Raw genomic sequence first — 18,167 nt, forward strand, 5'->3', positions numbered from 1 at the left:
TGAAGATGGCTCTTCAGAGTGTGTTTTTGTGTGGGGAGGTGTTTAGAATCTGCCTACTTGCAGATTGTTCAGACAAACCCTATGACAAATTAGAACACCATTCCCCCCCACCCCCTTCTAGTTCTCAAAAGCTAGTTTGCTTTTAAAATAGTACTACTACCTAGTCTTTCAAGCTTTGAAGGACCAGAAGAATAGATGATGGAATTCAACATTGTGTTTCAAGCATGCTTAACTGGTTGAATTCCGAAGCCCCTGCAAGACTGAACTGCAACATTTACCTTAAAAATATGAGATACGTTTATTCCAAACACTAACTATGTGTACAGAAGTCTATATGTGCAGCCCAGTCTGTGCAGGTTTACTCAAAAGCCAGTCTCCACTAGTTCAGTGGGGCTTATTCCTGAGTAAGTCTATAGGATTTTGGAGTTAATCTGTTCCCCCTACTATATTGGAAGCAATTTAAGGATTCACTGAACAGAGATCACCATCACAAATAGTATTAACTGTGTGGGAACAAATCTTAAATATAATTCTGTCAAGGTTTGATATCCAAATTGGCAGGGCAAACATTTGTTAGAAATTGATCTTCATTTGAATAGCATGTTTAGCATTTCTGTACGTTTGTCCAATTGATGGATCTTTGGATTATCAATTAAATAACTATGCAAGGGTTATCCTTATTCAGGTGTAAATGTCATCTTCAGTGTTGAGGCATCTTCAGCTCTCTGCACTGGAGCTTTGAACCACCTGCCCTATAGGGATGTGCAATGTCTTTTATTGCTCCAAAGCTATATATGGCAACTGAATTCTTGGGTAGTACCCTTAGGCTCATGGGGAACACTTAGTGACTTCCTAACATGGTATTTTTTTTTCCTCTCATTCGTTTTGTTCACTACTTCACCTTCAGGAAGAGAAGTGAATAGAAATGGAGAAGGAAGTTCTCAGTTGCTTAATGCAACCCCTCTAGTTAACATCAGATACATGGGAAATTCTTATACTAAAAGCAGTAGCAAGGGAACTTAATCAGGTCCCCTCTTTTGGAAAGATTTTATACTTTTTAGAAAATATGTTACTGAAAGATATGCCTCTCTATCAATAAGAGACTTCCATTCATATTGAACTGGAACTCAAAACACAATTTTAGAGTTCACCTAGCTCGGCATCCTGCATCACAGACAGTTCTGGCACTCTTCTTGTAGGGCAGGTCAAGGCTGAATGCTCAGTTAACCTGCTAATGAGACAATTCACCCATTGACAACTTAGGTCTATAGACATGTCCCAGCTTGCCAGTATAATGCAACAACACTAAGCCAGAAGCATTAGATACTTTGACATAAAAAAGCTAGTTGAGCAAGCTGCGTGTCATTGCTAAGACTTGACTGGTCTTTTTATGTCATACAGGCTATTTCTTAATTTTTCCACTAATCCTGTACCTAGGGTACAGCCTAGTACTAACACCTCCATGACTATGTCCTGCAAAGTCTGGAAATATGTTATATTAATTGTGATACAATCTGTTGGTGCTATTCAACATTACATGAGCAGACTCCTCATGCAGTTGAACTTTCTCTTCCTTTCCTCTCCATTGCAGCCCCTCATGCCCCCCAACTCTGCTCCAAACTTCTCGAGCATATTTTGGACAGACATGGGGGGCTGAAAGGGGGATCTGTTGTGCTGATGGATGCCATTCCACTGGCAGAAGATACTAGTTGGATACCACTCAAAATCCATAAGAAGGCCTATCTAATAACATTTTGTACCTTATTTCTGTAATGTGGAACATGCCTATTGACATTCTTAATACTGCCTCAAAATAGCTTTGAGTCAACTATGATGCTTAAGATCATGGGTGCAAGACAACTGCAAATTATTCAGATCTGGAAATGTACATGGGGGGGGAGAAAGTAGCAGTGGGAATTCTCACTTTAATATCTTGTCTATTCTTTTATTAATCTTTACCATATATCCTATTTATCTTTTTACTTTTGGATTACAGTTGGTCCAGTTCAGAAGGCAAAGATGATCCAATTGAAGCATCTAAAGATAGCATATTTGTGAAAATAATACAAAAGTTGTTAAAAGAAGGTAAATTTTGTTGTATGAATTATTGTCAGAAATATGTTACTTGGGATTCCTTTGCTTAAAGATATGCTTACACAAACCCCATGGTAACAAATCTACAAAAAAGCATTGGCAGCCAAGCTTTAATTATACAGATGACAAAATTTCAGTAAGACTTGATTTGCTGAGGGCAGAAGGGAACTGCTAAATGTGGTTTGAAAATAAAACTTACCCATAAATTATAGTGCTTGAAATTGTTATAACTGTATTGCACTCCTAAACAAGTTGTTCTGAAATGATGTTTCCATAATCACTGAACACTTACATTATCTAATACAACTTTCATTATGTTGTAGGAGTTCAGCTCAGTGAATATCTACCTGAGGTGGAGGATTTGCTGCAAGCAGATGAACTTGGATACTTAAAATCCAATTCTTATTTTGAATTCATACTTAAAGCAAATTATGAGCTTTATGTCTACAGGCAAGCATAAGAACATTTTGTATTTTAGAAAGTCAATTTTTAGAGAATTAAACAGCTGGGTTTTTTTAGTTGGTGTAATATTTTTGTAATTAGTGTTTAAACAAGAAATGTCTGATCTAGACAATCATGGCTAAACTGAACTGTTAACCTTTTTACATTGTGTATTGGTTTTTGCAATAAAGTAATTTACTCTAAACAAGAACATTTCTGAATTTAAAATGATAGTGAGCTTTTATTTGTAGAAGGTTAGGCAGCATTTCCATTTTACAAGGAAGAACATTTGGCAAAGCATAAGAAAGTTGTTCTATGCTTCTCTCAAACAAGTTTTAAAACATGGTTTGGAACAAACTTCTTCTCTCACTTCTACAATCCAGTTTCTAATTTGTGCTCCTCTTCTGTATGTGAATATAATCCATGCAATTTTGCATCTTATCCAGACTAAAATTTTCAGTTTACAAACAAAATACATATCCACAGACGTTTTAGATACAAATAGTTAGTTAGGTGCTCACCACATACTGATAATGCGTTCTACTACAGTCTAGGTAGTGACATGAAGCCTAGAAAGCAGTTCTCCTCCAAGTGCCTCTCCTGGAATATTCTCTTCTTCAGTTGGTATCAGGTTCTTTTTGGCTGGTGGTCTACTGTACAATCCAAAAAAATAATAATTATAATGCTTAAAGAGCTGGTGAACTAATACAAATTGGCATAGTTGCTTTATTCTGACTAATGTCACAGGAGAATCTTTTCTATGGACTGCTAAACATGCAGAGTTTGACTGCAACGCTGCTTGCATCGCCTTACATTTTACTTTTTGCCTTGGCTAGATGCCCAATAGAAGAACTTGATCCAACAGCTGAGAAGGTCATGAGTTAAATCAGTTGGAGAGTCCAATTTCTAGTTTTAAAAGCACAGCTACCATTCCATGGCTTCCCTTCTTGCTGTGCTAATACAGTTCTAAGAGTGGCGGAGCTGAGTATGTGTGGAAGAATAGACTTATCTGGAGATGCTCAAACCAATGTAGAAAACAAATGTATTGGCACTACTAGAAATAGATTCAAAGTAATGCATAACAAAGAGCGGTTCAATGATCTGATTAAACAAAATATCTGAAGTCTATTGGCATATTTAGAATAGTCAGGGGTATATATACATTTTAAACTAATAGTGATAAACCGAACCTTTAAAAAGGGGTGTGTCACAGCACTCTCTTATCAGCTTCATTTAATTCCTAGGGTTTGGCCTTCTTTCATACTTTATGTTGTGTAATGTGGACTGAAGGTCCTGCTGGAATATTCCTCCTCTTTAACTTGTCTCTAAACTAATCACCTTCGCTTTGTTGTATTTAACAATGAAAAGCGCTACACAGCCCCAATCTGTTGGAAATTTTGTATCAGTATTAAAGATTCCCCGGAGTCTATTAGGGTTTCCTCCACTGTCATTGTTTACATGGGAGTTTATAACTGCTTTTGATGAGAAGACGTTTTGTGAGAATGCATTCTCCAAATATTGGTTATACAGTTTACGTAAGACATAGTACAGCCCCATCCTGTGCCTGTTTACTCAGAAGCAAGTCCCACTGAGTTCAATAGGGCTTACTGTCAGGAAAGTGGGCATGGATTTCAGCAGGGCTAATGAACCTTTTTTAGAACAACGGCCACATCCCATTTCAGAGAGGTTCTTGGGGGCAGAATTCTAGTAGTGGTGAGGCCAAAGGCAAAACCCCCAAAGTACTGCATGGTTAGTACTGTTGCATGGGTGTAGTGGCAAACACAATAATGAAATAGTAATATGCATATTTACAGTTAGGAGGTAAATGTAAAATTGATCACCAATACAAAATAAAATAACATCAAGGCAATTACATCCCATGTCCAGCTGCTCACATACATACAGCTAAACTTCGAACCTGGCTGTCTAAACGCTACACCATCATGCAAGGGTTTGGTTTGGGGTTTGGTATAAGCATGAGGTTGATTGTGGGTTGGATCTTCCCAAATGGATCCAACACAGGGTAAATGCAAGAAGTCCTTGTGCAATGAGAAAACTGGTCATCTGCATGTACCCGTCAAGCCAATACATTTACAAAAGGGAAAACATATGCAGCAAATAATATTATGTTCAGTTCTGCTGGTCAGGGAAGAGAATTTATTTCCAATCAATTAAAATCCTGTAGTGTGGAAATGGTTTAATATCTCACAATTACCAAGTTTCTCAATTTGTTTTTAAAAAAATATTGCCGCTTCCAACTGACCCTTCTGAAATTTTAATTTGATTTAAATAGGCAAGGGTGTAAAGTTGTCACTTGCACTGAGACAAACTTGAGAAACTCGAGCAATTTCTACAGAGATCAGCTTTACTCTTACTCAGTTCTCATTGCTGGAATTTGACCTGACTTGTCTGTTGTAGCTGAGTACTAACAAAATATTAGTTTAGTCCTTCATGCCTATCATCCTGCATTCTAATCCCCAAGAATGTTTACAGTGGAAATGACCCCTAGCTTGGAGTGACAAGAAAATATATAGGGTTTTTTATTAGCTTTTATTAATGTTGGCTTGGATATTTATCAAACGACATATGAATTATAAGTACAGTAGTTTTGTACACTTGTGTGATTTCATGAAAGCATTTAGGTCACAAAGTTTGCTTTTATGTTGTGTAGGTTGTATCAGCAGTATATCAATAATTTGAGTGCAAATAATTTGATTTTACAGGGTAAACCTATGCACATCTACTTGTGAGTCAGCCCTATTAAATTATAACAATCCCATATACTGTAAGTGCTGGGTTTTCTCTAGACAATGTCTTCAAGAAGAGGGAAGGAGCATGGCCCTATGTGACCCTAAGTCTGGTACTCCATTCATTTGCTTCTAAACATATGAAAGCGGTATTCATTCTTGAGAACAGGTTTCCATTTTGGTTAAATACTACATTTTAGTTAGAGTGTGTATGTGTTTCCATTCTAAACATTTTTAGCACATGGACAATCCTGATTGTCTAAAGCTAACACAACTGAATAGACAATATATATACATCAAATTAGTCCATGACATAATTTCAGCATGAGATCATGCTGTCTGTAAAGTAAGTCTGTGTGAGTGCACGTATGTATTCTTCAAATGTATAAGCTAGTCATATCATACACAGTTATAACAGATCTGTTACAGCTAGTCTTCTTACCATTGCTACTGTTAATGCCTGTATTTCTACCAGTAATGAAAACATGCTACCAATGTTATTGGATCATGCCTGGAACTGTGTGCATTCTCTAATCCAGCCTTCCCCAACCTGGTGCCCTCTAGATGTGTTGGACTACAACTCCTAGCATCCTCCAGCCATCTTGGGGAAGGCTGCTCTAATCATGCTGCTCAAAGATGGGGTTTAGTACTAGCTATAGGATAAATCTCCCTTTTGATTTCTCTGCTTTGGTGGTCCGGTGTCACTTTTTAAACAATTTTTTAATCCATGGGAGTGTGAAACTAAGTATCAGTGTGGATGGGCAAGGGCTGGCAAAATCTCAAACCGGATGTGCTGTAGGGGGAGCTAAGCAGTTGACACTGAGATGAGGCTTCCATACTCCTCCTTACTCTTTGCCCATTTCCATGGCTAGTGGAGGCTGAATAAATTATGCGTACACACCTGCATCTACATAATTTATACAAGTTACAGTATCTCTTTTGCATAGTCCTGCCTATGAGGTGGTTGAAAATATTTGGCATCCACTAGAATTGCTGCAAATGTAGCTGTTGCTTCCCTTCACTTTTGGCGATGCACTTACGCTGTCCCCCTAAGGTATCAGTTCAGTCCTGTTCTGTCCATAAGTGGCTGGTCTCATTACCCATCCTAAAGGGGACTTGTACTTCCACCCTTTCTCCAATCCCAAAACTGCCATTAACCTCCTCCATGACCATAACTAGATGTGAATTGCTTTAGATTTTTTTAAGTCAGTGTACCCAAGCGGTATAAATAGCATAAAGTACGGCAGGCCCATGGTGTATGGTAACTCTTCAGTGTAGCCTGGCAGCCAGCCAACCCCTTAGATATTTATCATCATCTATATATAAAACTGATTTTGCACAGCATTTTAAATTGTATTTTGAAAGGGCCTTATAGTGGTAGTCAGCTGGTCTTGTCCCTTCCCCCACCATCAAAGACAAATCCTTCTGAAGTCTGTCCTGACTTCAGAGACAATCTTGTGCAAGTGTTTAAACAGCCCTTTCTCACAGAAATATTACTTCAGAAGTGGAATTCACACTCCATTCTACCAGACAGCATCTCTAACAGGCAAATATTTTGAGAATTGTTGTGGGCCACAAGGGACAGGCCCAGCTTAACATCCCAGTTCAGCTATGATTTAGGTCAGATGTGTTCTTGTTTAAAGACCTTATTACAAAAATATTACACAACATAAAAAATAAACTTTCTTTAGAAATGTACTTTTGAAAATTCAAAATCATCTCATGCCTGCCTATGGACTTAAAAGTTCATAATTATGAATGTGATCTAGCTACACTAAGCTCCAGCAACCGTTTATCACCTTGAACCAGCTTTCCCCAATTTGGTGCTCTCCAGAGATTTTGGACTACAACTCCCAGCATTCCTGATTTCAGCTATGCTTGCTGGGGTTGATGGAAGTTGAAGTCAAAAGCATCTGGAGGGCAACAGGTTGAAGAAGACTGCCAACCTAATTGTCAGGTGATTAATGGTTATCCCATGTTACTTCCCTCATCCTAAACACCTAGTTGCAAATCACTGATCTCAATCTCCAACATTCCTCTGATACTAGCAGCAGCATAGTTTCAAACTCAAGTGAACCAATCTTAAATATGCACACTTTGCAACTACATGCAGTAACCGTTATTCTGGAATTACTAGAGTGTGCGTACATCCCCTAATCCAATTTTAAACCCATTCCCTGTAAAATAAATCCCATGGGCTTCAATGGAGTTTAGGATTGTATCCCGTAAGAACGCTAACCAGATTAAAATTAGCCCAGAACATTGCAGGCAAGGGCCCTGATAACTGGCCCGCCGTATCAGCCATAAAGCTAGCAGAATTAGTCCGACTGAAAGGGTTCGATTCTATAGGTGATACATTGAATAGCATTGGATGTGTGGTTGTTTTTTAATCCATGCTCCCTAAGGCTGCAATCCTGGGCGCACTTGGGTGGAACTGAGCCCCACTGAAGGCCACAGGATTTGCGTCCGAGGAGACCCACGTAGGATTCCACTGCAAATGGTATTCGAGCCAATCTGGGACAAAATGCGATGGCGTGGCTTGAACCGAGCACCCCCCGGAGCCTCCAAGGCCGGGGCCCCCTATGCCGACGTGCCTCGAAGAGTGCAGAAATTCAGCCCCACTGACCGCCGCGGGGCGACCTCGGGAAGGCGCCGGGCGAACGGCGGCCGGCGCAGCGGCGCAGCGGCGCGGGGCTGCCGGCCAGCTCCTGGCGCCGCCGAAAGGGAAGGCAGGCGGGCGGGCCCCAAGCTCGCCGGCTCGGCTGCTGCCCCCCCCCCCCCGGCCGCTCGCCCTCTGCCCCGCCGCTCGCTTCCTTCCTTGCTTCCTCCCGCGGCCGGGCAGGGGACGCCGCGCCGCCCGCCCTCCACCGCCGGGGCTTCTTTCTCCTTTCAGGGCATGGTGGCCGGGGGGATTATTCGGGACAGAGCCCCCTGGCCCGGGGGCGGAGGAGGTCCCGGCCGGCCGGCAGACACTCCTTATACGGCCCGGCCCGTGTTACCTGGGCCCGGGCCAGGCGCTCCTTCTTTGGGCAGCCCCGCGGCCGCGCAAGGGGCCTGGGGGGCTCCGGCCGGGCCGGCTGGGCTCGCTCGATGCCCCAGACCCAAATATGGAGACATTCCTGTGGGTCGGCGCGGGGAGGGGAGAGGCCGGGGAGAGCCTATATAAAACCCACCGAGCCCTCGCAAGCCCACCGAGCCACAGCGCTAGCTGGGAGAAGCAGCGACCGGAGCTAAGAGCCAGGAACCAACCCCAAGGTAGGCGAGGGAGGGAGGGAGGGAGGCTGGCCGGAGGGCTGGACCTCGGCAGAGCGCGCTCGGGAAAAGGAGGGCTGGGCAGCGCTTGGGGCCCGCGGGGGGAGGCTCGGCAGCGTCTGGAGCGGGAAGCAGGCCCGGCCGAGCAAACTCCTCCGAAGGCGGGAGCAGCCGAGCGCCTTTCCCCGGGAGAGCGGCGATTGGCAGGAGAGAGCTGGAAACAGCTGCATCCAGCCCGCCCCGCTTGCCTCGCTGCAATTGCTGCTACTATTTGAGAGAGAGAGAGAGAGGGAGGGAGAGAAAGAAAGAAAGAAAGAAAGAGGAGGTTCCTGCTTTTTGTTGGAGGCAGCAATATTAAAAAAAAAAAAAAATTCTGGAAGCCAGCTTTCTAATTACACATAATTTTTCAGGAGGCTCCTATGCCTGTGAAGATTTTGGAACTGTTTACTAGTTAGTATTGCCACCTTAAGTCAGCCCTTCCCACACTGATGCCCTCCAGAGAAGGGCTGACTGAAGGGTGACCAGCCAGATGGGCGATTAATACATTTAATAATAATAATTCATAACAATAACACTCATCATTCCTACTATGCCGCTTAGGGAGGATGGAGGTTGTAGTCCAGCCCCCCATCTGGAGAGCACCCGGTTGGGGAAGGCTGCATTAAAGCATTCAGAGCTTAAATCGATGGGGTCCTGAGGAAAGGATTCTAAGAGGTGCAGGGGTCCTACCTCTGCTGTGGAACTTGTGTGACTTTGGGGAAATCACTGCTGACCACTTGGAATGGACTGTAAATGGCCCGGTTGGGATGGGGGGAAGGTAGAACTGACGGCTGGCAAATCGTGAATGCCTGGGATGACGAAATTGGCTTGTCACTTCGAACATTCTGGTTCCACTGGTGTTTAAAATTACATGAGAAGATATTGTGGCAGCTCAAGGAGCCATCTTTCTGTCACCATTTTGTAGAACAGGTGAATGGTAAACTTACTGTGTTTTATACAAAGGGTGTTGAGCTACATATAAAATGACCTAGGTGTTTTTTGGTAGGATGAGATTTGAGTGTAGGTTTTTCTTTTTTCATTCCTCACTTCCCTAGTTCTTCAAGGCCTCCGGTGACTCCAGATGTGGAGAAAGGGCCGACCCACTTGCCATCCTCTGCCACTCCCGATTGAATTCTGTAACATGTGGCTAGTTGTTCTGAGGGAAGACCCCTTGTCCCCCAGGACTATCCAGCTGTTGCACCTCTGCAACTCACTGGCTGGGAAAGTGTTTTAAATACTTCCTAAGGAAGCAAGACTTCAAGCTGTTCCTTGCAAATGGTATATTCTGCAAGGGAAAACGGCCCATATTTTGAGAGCTATGGCCATATTCGGATTGTGGCAAGGTTTGTGCTATCACCTCTGAGCTGGGCTGGCTTTTTAGAAACAAAATGGGCCAATCTTATTCTTCTTCATGTCACCCTCTGAAGATGCTGGTCATGTCAAGCATGCATCAGAATGTGGCATCTCCTTAAGTTCATTTACCTGGGAATAAGCACCACTGAAATAAAAGGCCTTAATCCCAGATGTATGTGTGTACTAATATTTACATGGTGACATCTTAATATGGGAATCTAGAAGTGGATGGGTTGCACAACTCCTTCAAGAGGAGTTGGATCTAAATCTGATCTTTCAAGGCTGCAACCCTAAGCACACCTACTAGGGAGTAAGTCTCAGTAGAACTTACTTCTGAGTAGACATGCATTAGACTGCACTGTAAGCTGCAGCCCTAAGGCTATATACTTTGGAAGTAAGCCCTGTTGAAAGAAACGGAATGTAATTCTTAGTAAATGTAATAAAGGTCCTCAAAACCCAAGTACTTTAATCTGTCTGTGCTGAGGATTCAGCTGTTACTTGGTGTTTTCGTTTGCAGCTTTTTACAATCAGTAGAATAAGCAGGTGAAAGGGGGAGGAGAAGGAAGATCTATTTTGTGTTCAGTATGAATTGCTTTCTCCAGGGTTGTCTGTTTAAGCCATGGGTGGTGGCTGATTGCCCGGCATGGATTAAAATTCTGCTGGCAGCCCTGGCTCCTAAACATTCTCAGCTGGGAGCCTGCTGTCCTGCTGCCTCTTGTGAACTCTTCTTGCTTCTGCTTCCTCTTCAGAAAGCCGACACCATGTGTGATGAAGATGAGACCACCGCGCTCGTGTGCGACAATGGCTCCGGCCTGGTGAAGGCTGGCTTCGCCGGGGATGATGCTCCCAGGGCTGTGTTCCCCTCCATTGTTGGCCGCCCCCGTCATCAGGTATGTTGCCCCTTCTGACAGCCCTGCATGCCCCTCTCCAGCTGTAGGCAGGTTGAAAGATGCATCTGTTGGATGAAGGCCTGGACCCTAATTGGGACTGAAGAATTAATATACTAGATGAGCAGCAGCATTTTTCTTTTTCTCCCCGATTCCTATAGGATTTCCTAAGACTGGGGCTGCTCCATTAAAAAAAAAAAAAAGTAATTAAGGCTGCAGTCCTATGTACATTTACTTGGGTGTAAGTCCCATTGAATTCAGTGGATCCTACTTCTGAATAAATGTACATAGTACTGGGCTGCATAACAGACTTGAACAAAGCCGTGGCATTCATTTTATGGAGTTTCCTGGGACATACATGTTTTGAAAGAAGGGATTCCATCATAGTCCATGAGTCTGTATTGATTCAGATGACGTATAAGGGACAATCAGCCACTCTAGGTAGACTGTTGGAATGTTCCCTAAGATGTTTGCTGGTCCCCTAAATGTACCCAGTTCAGTTGTTGCTTGGGGTTTCCTTTACCCATCTTGTCATTTGCACCCAGTTGGGAAGGAAAGGTCTCGAGGGCCTTGATAGAATTGCTTGGCATACTGTAGAGAGTGACCATCAGCGTGTAACTGCTAACTTCCTCAGCCCTTGGAAGATGCTGAGCCCTTTTCCTACTTCCTTCTCAGGGTGTCATGGTGGGTATGGGTCAAAAAGACTCCTATGTAGGGGATGAAGCTCAGAGCAAAAGAGGTATCCTGACCCTGAAGTACCCCATTGAGCATGGCATCATCACCAACTGGGATGATATGGAGAAAATCTGGCATCACACCTTCTACAATGAGCTCCGTGTGGCCCCTGAGGAGCACCCCACCCTGCTCACTGAGGCCCCCCTCAACCCCAAGGCCAACCGTGAAAAGATGACCCAGATCATGTTTGAGACCTTCAACGTCCCAGCCATGTATGTGGCCATCCAGGCTGTGCTCTCCCTCTATGCCTCTGGCCGTACCACTGGTGAGTGACAGTACCGGAGGTGGCAAATTGGAAAGCGAGGTTGCCGAGGGAACCCCATGAGCTACCATTTCTTCCAAGGAGAGAGAGTTACTCACAAGACAACCAGGGCAGGAGATCACCCAGTCACTGATGTGGGCTTAGGAACATAGGAAACTGCCTTAGACCAAGTCAGACCTTCGCTCCATTTAGCTTAGTATCATTTACACTGATAGGCAGTGGCTCTCCAGGATTTCAGACAGAAGCTTCCTCCAGCCCTACCCACTTCTTCACAGTGGGGATTGTTATGACCCTTGTACAGACAGTCTGCCACCATGTCTCCTATATGCCTTCACTGGCTCTCTACATTGTAGGTACTAAGATCCTTAGCATCTCCCCAAAGGAAGGAAGAATCCATCCATTGTCGTGAACACAGTTTTGCCCAGCACAGTGTAAAGAGCCCTCCACACACACACACACGCACACGCACCCCTAGCCATTAGCCGGAACACTCACTAAGGAAAAGGGACACTTACTTGCTAGTGTTGCCCATATGCCTACTGGGAACCTCTTTTATGCCCCATCTAGACATCAGCAAGGTTGCACAGTCTTCCTCCTGCTGCTGTGTGTCCTGTATCACCCGGACACTGCAAGGAGAGGAAGCAGGTTCTGCAGCCTCCATGGCTAAGCTTTGTGTCTGTTTCTTTACTCTCTGCAGGTATTGTGCTGGACTCTGGCGATGGTGTCACCCACAATGTGCCCATCTATGAGGGTTATGCCCTGCCACATGCCATCATGCGTTTGGATCTGGCTGGCCGGGATCTCACCGACTACCTGATGAAGATCCTGACTGAGAGAGGCTACTCTTTTGTCACCACCGGTAATAAGCGCAACCTCCTGCAGTCCTCGGCTCTTGTACCAGCACCTGACTTGCATCTTCTTGCCCTGATTTAGGACCATAAATGCTCTTTTGCTCCCTGATTGCTCCACCCTCTAATAGGTCCTTGGCTTTTTGAGACATTATACCAGATGCCTTTTTAGAGCAACCTCTAGGAAGTTGACGTCTGGTTGTGCTCATCAGGCCCAGGATGAGCATGGGGGCGAATGCATTCAGGTCTCTGCTTGACTGATACTGCCAGGCTCTGTGGAACAGTAATGATCAAATCCACAGGCAACATATCTCACAATATTGGCTTCATTCATAAAATAGTGTGAGCTGGACTCTCTATTCTGGCACATGTTCTCCCTCTAGTGGCAAGTACTTACACTTTTCAAAATCGAGCGTCAGGGTTCTGTGCAAACTGCCTGTGCCCATCTTTCGTTTCTCTGATGATTTGCTGTTCTCCCCTCCCTGGGAGGGATCCTCCCTCGGCACTCTGCTCAATTCTTATTTTTCTTCTCTCCGACAGCTGAGCGTGAGATTGTCCGTGACATCAAGGAAAAGCTGTGCTACGTGGCTCTGGACTTTGAGAATGAGATGGCTACTGCTGCCTCCTCCTCCTCCCTGGAAAAGAGCTATGAATTGCCTGATGGGCAGGTCATCACCATTGGCAATGAACGTTTCCGTTGCCCAGAGACCCTTTTCCAGCCATCTTTCATTGGTATGTGTCTCTCAAGCATCCCCCCACCTCACCCAGTGATCTCTCCCCTATGAAGAGTTATTTGTGTTCGTGTGCTGGATGTAACTACATCCCCCTTTCTATTCCTTTATCTTCCCAATGTCACCAGGTATGGAATCTGCTGGTATTCATGAGACAACTTACAACAGCATCATGAAGTGTGATATTGACATCAGGAAGGACCTGTATGCCAACAACGTCATGTCTGGTGGTACCACCATGTATCCCGGTATTGCTGACCGCATGCAGAAGGAGATCACTGCTCTGGCTCCCAGCACAATGAAGATCAAGGTGGGTTTAATTCCATGAATTTCTGACCCGTGATTTGTATGCATTAGACCTACTGTGGAATATGGCAGAGGAAAATGCAGTGCTTAAGGCAGTTATATGCATTGCTCCAAGGAAACACAATGCACAGACACTGGATATAGGAGAACATGGCCCTTTAGGAATTCTTACCTTAAATAATTCTATTCCTAGGTAATATATGCAAAATGCTGGGCCTAAACCAGCAAATGTTAATCAAAACCAAGCCCCACTGAAATCATTGGGACTTAAGCTCTTTAGCTATGCCCCATTCTTATGTTTTCAGTGGGATATCATCTTCACTCAACATTTCTGGATTGTGTGCTTGTTGTTTTCTCTCTGCCCAGTTTAGTTTTTGAATTCCTCTGGGATTCAGATTGCATTGTGAACCAATCCTTCTAATCTGCTTGAGCCAAATGGCAATGACTTAATTGCCGTGAGGGCCCCTCTGGCATGGTTCACCTAGCTTGCACCTGCTCTCTGCTTGTGAAATAATGTCATCCAAACAATGCCACCTAATTTACTGTGTAACTTTAATACAATGCCAGTGGTGTGCTGGGAGTTAAGACTGGGAATGTGGAAGATGGTGCTTCATTGCAGAGGGTTGGATTAACTATTCTCGTGCTCCTTCAAGCGTAGCTGTCTTACACTTGGCCATGTAATCAGTGACCCATTGGTGGGAGATGATGCTACTCCAGCTTTGGCTAAAAAGGGTGCTTCTGTTTAGAATCCCTGTTGCAGAGTTGTGCTTTCATTGGCTAACTGTGTAATTGTTTTTTTTCTTTGCCAACTAAATCATTCCTTCTGCTTCTTGCAGATCATTGCCCCACCTGAGCGTAAGTACTCTGTCTGGATCGGTGGCTCCATCCTGGCTTCCCTGTCCACCTTCCAGCAGATGTGGATCACAAAACAAGAATACGATGAAGCCGGCCCATCCATTGTCCACCGTAAATGCTTCTAAACATGTTTACAAAACGGATCATTATTATTACTACTTGGTAACTACTCTCAGGATGACGACATTGTGAGTTGCAGGGTATTGAACACCTGCAACAGCCACGTAAACGTTCTATTTTGTAACAATGTCTTTGTTACTGTTGCTGCAGACCAGACACCATGTGACACTGAGTGTATGTAAAGTGTACATAAATTAATTTATTTTACCTCATTTTGTTATTTTTCAAAACATGCCCTGTGGAAGGAAACCAAAAAAAAACTTCAAGAAGCATTAAATCATCAGTCATTCTGTCATGCCCCGATGCAGCTGGCTTTGGTGTGTTTTATTGCTCTCAAATCTTGTGGGTTGTAATATTTAAAGGTGTTCCTTCTCACCCTCCCCCCCAATAGTTACAGTACAGAAAAAGAGGATTTGGCTTAAAAAGTAAGCTACAGGATAACAGTTCAGGGTTAGTTCATATCACAGCAGTGGTACGCCACATACAGACTTTGATTTCTAGAAAGCCACAACACCCAGTTTTCCATGAATGCACGTGGAAGAGGGTTGTAGTAACGTGTGCTTAAAATACATACCCAGCCAATGGGTAGGCAAGGCAGAGCAATTTGTCCCAGAGTCTGTAGGTGAATGGGGATTTGAATTCAGGTTCAAACCTAATACTTTCATTCTGCAACACACTGGCTTTGAGAACTGTTTATCAAATGAGGATCTTCCTAAATAATACACAAATACTCCTGACATTATTTGTATCTATACCCATGATTTAACATAATGAAAGAAACCCAGTTTCTGCCTTCATAGTCGAATTTTACAAAGATGCATAATATCCATACTCATAGAACTGCCATTCCATGTAACAGCTCCTTCCCAAGATAAAAGTTATCTATCTGCAGAATTCAAAGTTCACTATCCAAAGCTGCTGTATACGAAGACCAACGGTCCATCTTGCTTGACTATATTGATTGGCAGGAGCACAGCCAAGTCCTGGTATGCAATATCCTTTAACTTGAGGTGCTGGGCATTGAACCTGAGATATTACTATATACAACAGGTGCTCTGCCACTCAGCTACGGCCCCTTCTTCAATTACTGGGCACCAAACCTAGCTGAGCCAAGGACCTAAAATACCCCAGAGGCCAGTAGCACAGTACACTCAGTGTGCAAGGGGACTCTCAAGCCCCCAGCTGTTGTCTCCCTATTTTATTTTTACCATCACCTCTGAAGAAATTGCATCAGATTCTTACTTCCTGTTTGGAAGGGGCCTGAAGGTCATCTGGTCCAAATTGCTTTGAGAAAAAGCCTGTCATATGCTGAGGGCTTAGAGGAGGTTACTAATATTGTATAATATGACTATTTCCAATTTGGAAGACTCGCAGTCTAAACTAAACAAGATCACACTCTTGGCTGTACAAAAGGGAGACTCCTTCCTGACCTTCCTGCAACCTAGCTCTTCTAATTCTTTGCTCCTCTTCAATATACTGTACAGCAATGGATAATAAAAACCTCCCCAACCCTTCTCACTCACTCACTCACTCACATGTTCTTGACATTCTCTTAGAAGAATCTCTGTCCTCCCCTAATCAGGTTGAACTTGGCTGTCATTCCTATCTTTCCAAATACCTTGGAATAAGTGGTGTAACCCAGTCTGCCCATAACTTCCCAAACCATTTCATGCACAAGAATCTGACTACAGCCACCCCTAGGTGGTTGGTGCCCTTAGATACCTTTAGCATCTGGCAGGCAGGTAAAACGGTGGCTTTGGCACTTCTAGAGCAGGCATAGGGAGCCCATAGGCCAGATGTGGCCCACAGGGGTTCCCCATCTGGCCCACCTGCTGCTTCCCCAGGCCCCACCCCTTGGGAATCTAAAGGGAAGAGCAGAGGTGCCCCAAGCCCAGTTGGGAACAGCCAGACTAGCTGGGTGTTCGCAGAGAGCCTGCTCTCCTCTCCCGTCCAGAGAAGTGGACAGTCCTTGCATGGTGACGGGATTTTGGCAGCTTAGCCACAGCGTGTCAAAAGCTGAGAGCAGGTGCAGCCACAGGCCGTATGCCAGAGGAGACTAGCACAAGGATGCCTTTAGTCAAACCAACCCGGGTCGTCATGCTTAGTGAAGAATCAAGGCAGCTTTCTGGAAAGCCTTACTGGAAATGCTGTGTACGACAGATGTCCAGAGACATAAATTCAGAAAGGTGATACTTTCATAAAGCTTCATGTCTCTCACGCCCTTTTCAGCAACAGTGTGGGCAATTAAAGATGGCTGGATTGACTTACCCGCTTTGGGTTCAATCAGCTGAGACTTGTCCAGGGCAAGCCTGGACACAACGCTTCAAGGGAATTAAACAAGAACCCAGTGTTTTGTGTCCTTTATGACAGGGGTGCAGAACCTTTGGGTGTGTGTGTGTGTGTGTGGAGATGACCCACCAACCCACCCAGCCCTCTGTGGGCCATATGACATCATTGGGTATGGCCATATGACATCAGGTGGGCTTCTCCCCAGCTTCCTGGGGAACCCCCTGTCTGCTGCTGCTCCTCCCAATTGGGAGGAGGAGGGGCAGTGCACCGGGGAATCCCTGGTGTTGTCTCCAATCACAGACTGCAGACAACAGCGGTGATTCCTTTGCCCGCGTCTTCTCCAAGCCCCAGTAGCCTGCATGGGCAGGGCTTGGGGAGGGGAAGGGGCTTGGGGACTGGAGTGGGCAGGGCCTGCAGAGGGATACAGAGTCTCCGCAGGCTGGATGCAGATCATCTGCAGCCCAGAGGCTCTGCACCTCTGCTTTATGCATTGTATGGAAGCAACATACCATGACACAGGACACCAACAATGGATAATGGAATGTGATTGAATTAACTTAGGAACACAGAAATGTCAGCCAAGCTGACCTCTGAAAACTGCAGAAAGGAACAGAATGGAGGGACTTGGTGCCTTACGTCAGCAGGATGTGCTTTCCCTGGACCAAAGCTATTCCTTCTGAACTGGTCTCTCGGTACACTCAGTGAAAAACGCCTTTGGACACAGAGTTTACAACAGTGTGGCTCAGAATCAGGAAGTGCTCCACCAGCTGATGGGGCACTGGGAGAATGAAGCGAGGCCCTGCAAGTCAGCCAACAACTTCCCCCCTCTGAAATGAGGGAAACCAACGTGTCCTGTGGTGTGTGTGTGTGTTTATTGTATTACTTTCTTTTAACTATGGTTGTCAGCCAGGGGAGGGCAACCTCAGGCCCAGGGACCAAATCTGGCCCTCCTGGGGGCACCATCCAGCCCTCTGGGGTTTTCCAAATGGCCACATCCCTTCCCCTGGCCCCACCCCTTTCCCCCGACTGCTGATCAGTTGGTGGTTTCCTGGTTTTGTGCAGTTTTCCCCCATTCTAAAATGTTGAAATGCCTCTCCGAAGGCTTAGTGATTGGCAGGAAGAGCTTTGAGCTACAACATGCTGGTATTTTTTGTATTTTGGCTCCACCCATTTTGCCTTCTGACCCTGCCCCCTTTGTTTTCAGCCCT

General features: G+C 44.8%; 2 protein-coding genes across 3 annotated transcripts in view; both read left to right on the forward strand.

Moving 5' to 3' along the window:
* The window catches only part of NUP133 (nucleoporin 133), a 43,006-nt gene extending 39,044 nt beyond the window's left edge, over nucleotides 1-3,962 (forward strand). Inside the window, exons 25-26 of the mRNA XM_084828120.1 lie at nucleotides 1,997-2,085; nucleotides 2,418-3,962. Coding sequence (XP_084684246.1) covers nucleotides 1,997-2,085; nucleotides 2,418-2,554 — 226 coding nt within the window. The 3' untranslated portion in view covers nucleotides 2,555-3,962. The remainder of the gene's footprint in view (nucleotides 1-1,996; nucleotides 2,086-2,417) is intronic.
* On the forward strand, nucleotides 2,008-14,976 carry ACTA1 (actin alpha 1, skeletal muscle). Of its 2 annotated transcripts, none has more exons than XM_084828122.1 (7): nucleotides 2,008-2,085; nucleotides 10,676-10,816; nucleotides 11,489-11,813; nucleotides 12,508-12,669; nucleotides 13,199-13,390; nucleotides 13,518-13,699; nucleotides 14,532-14,976. In XM_084828122.1, the coding sequence occupies exons 2-7, from the start codon at nucleotides 10,688-10,690 to the stop codon at nucleotides 14,673-14,675; spliced, it is 1,134 nt and encodes a 377-aa protein (XP_084684248.1). In that variant the 5' UTR covers nucleotides 2,008-2,085; nucleotides 10,676-10,687; the 3' UTR covers nucleotides 14,676-14,976. The 2 variants fall into 2 exon arrangements, with proteins under 2 accessions (XP_084684248.1, XP_084684247.1); XM_084828121.1 differs by lacking the exon at nucleotides 2,008-2,085 and adding an exon at nucleotides 8,473-8,537.
* Nucleotides 14,977-18,167: the final 3,191 nt, after the last annotated feature.

This window comes from Heloderma suspectum, chromosome 1 (assembly GCF_057233095.1).
Source record: "Heloderma suspectum isolate Gila_16-S chromosome 1, 16-S_ref, whole genome shotgun sequence".
NCBI lineage: Eukaryota > Metazoa > Chordata > Lepidosauria > Squamata > Helodermatidae > Heloderma > Heloderma suspectum.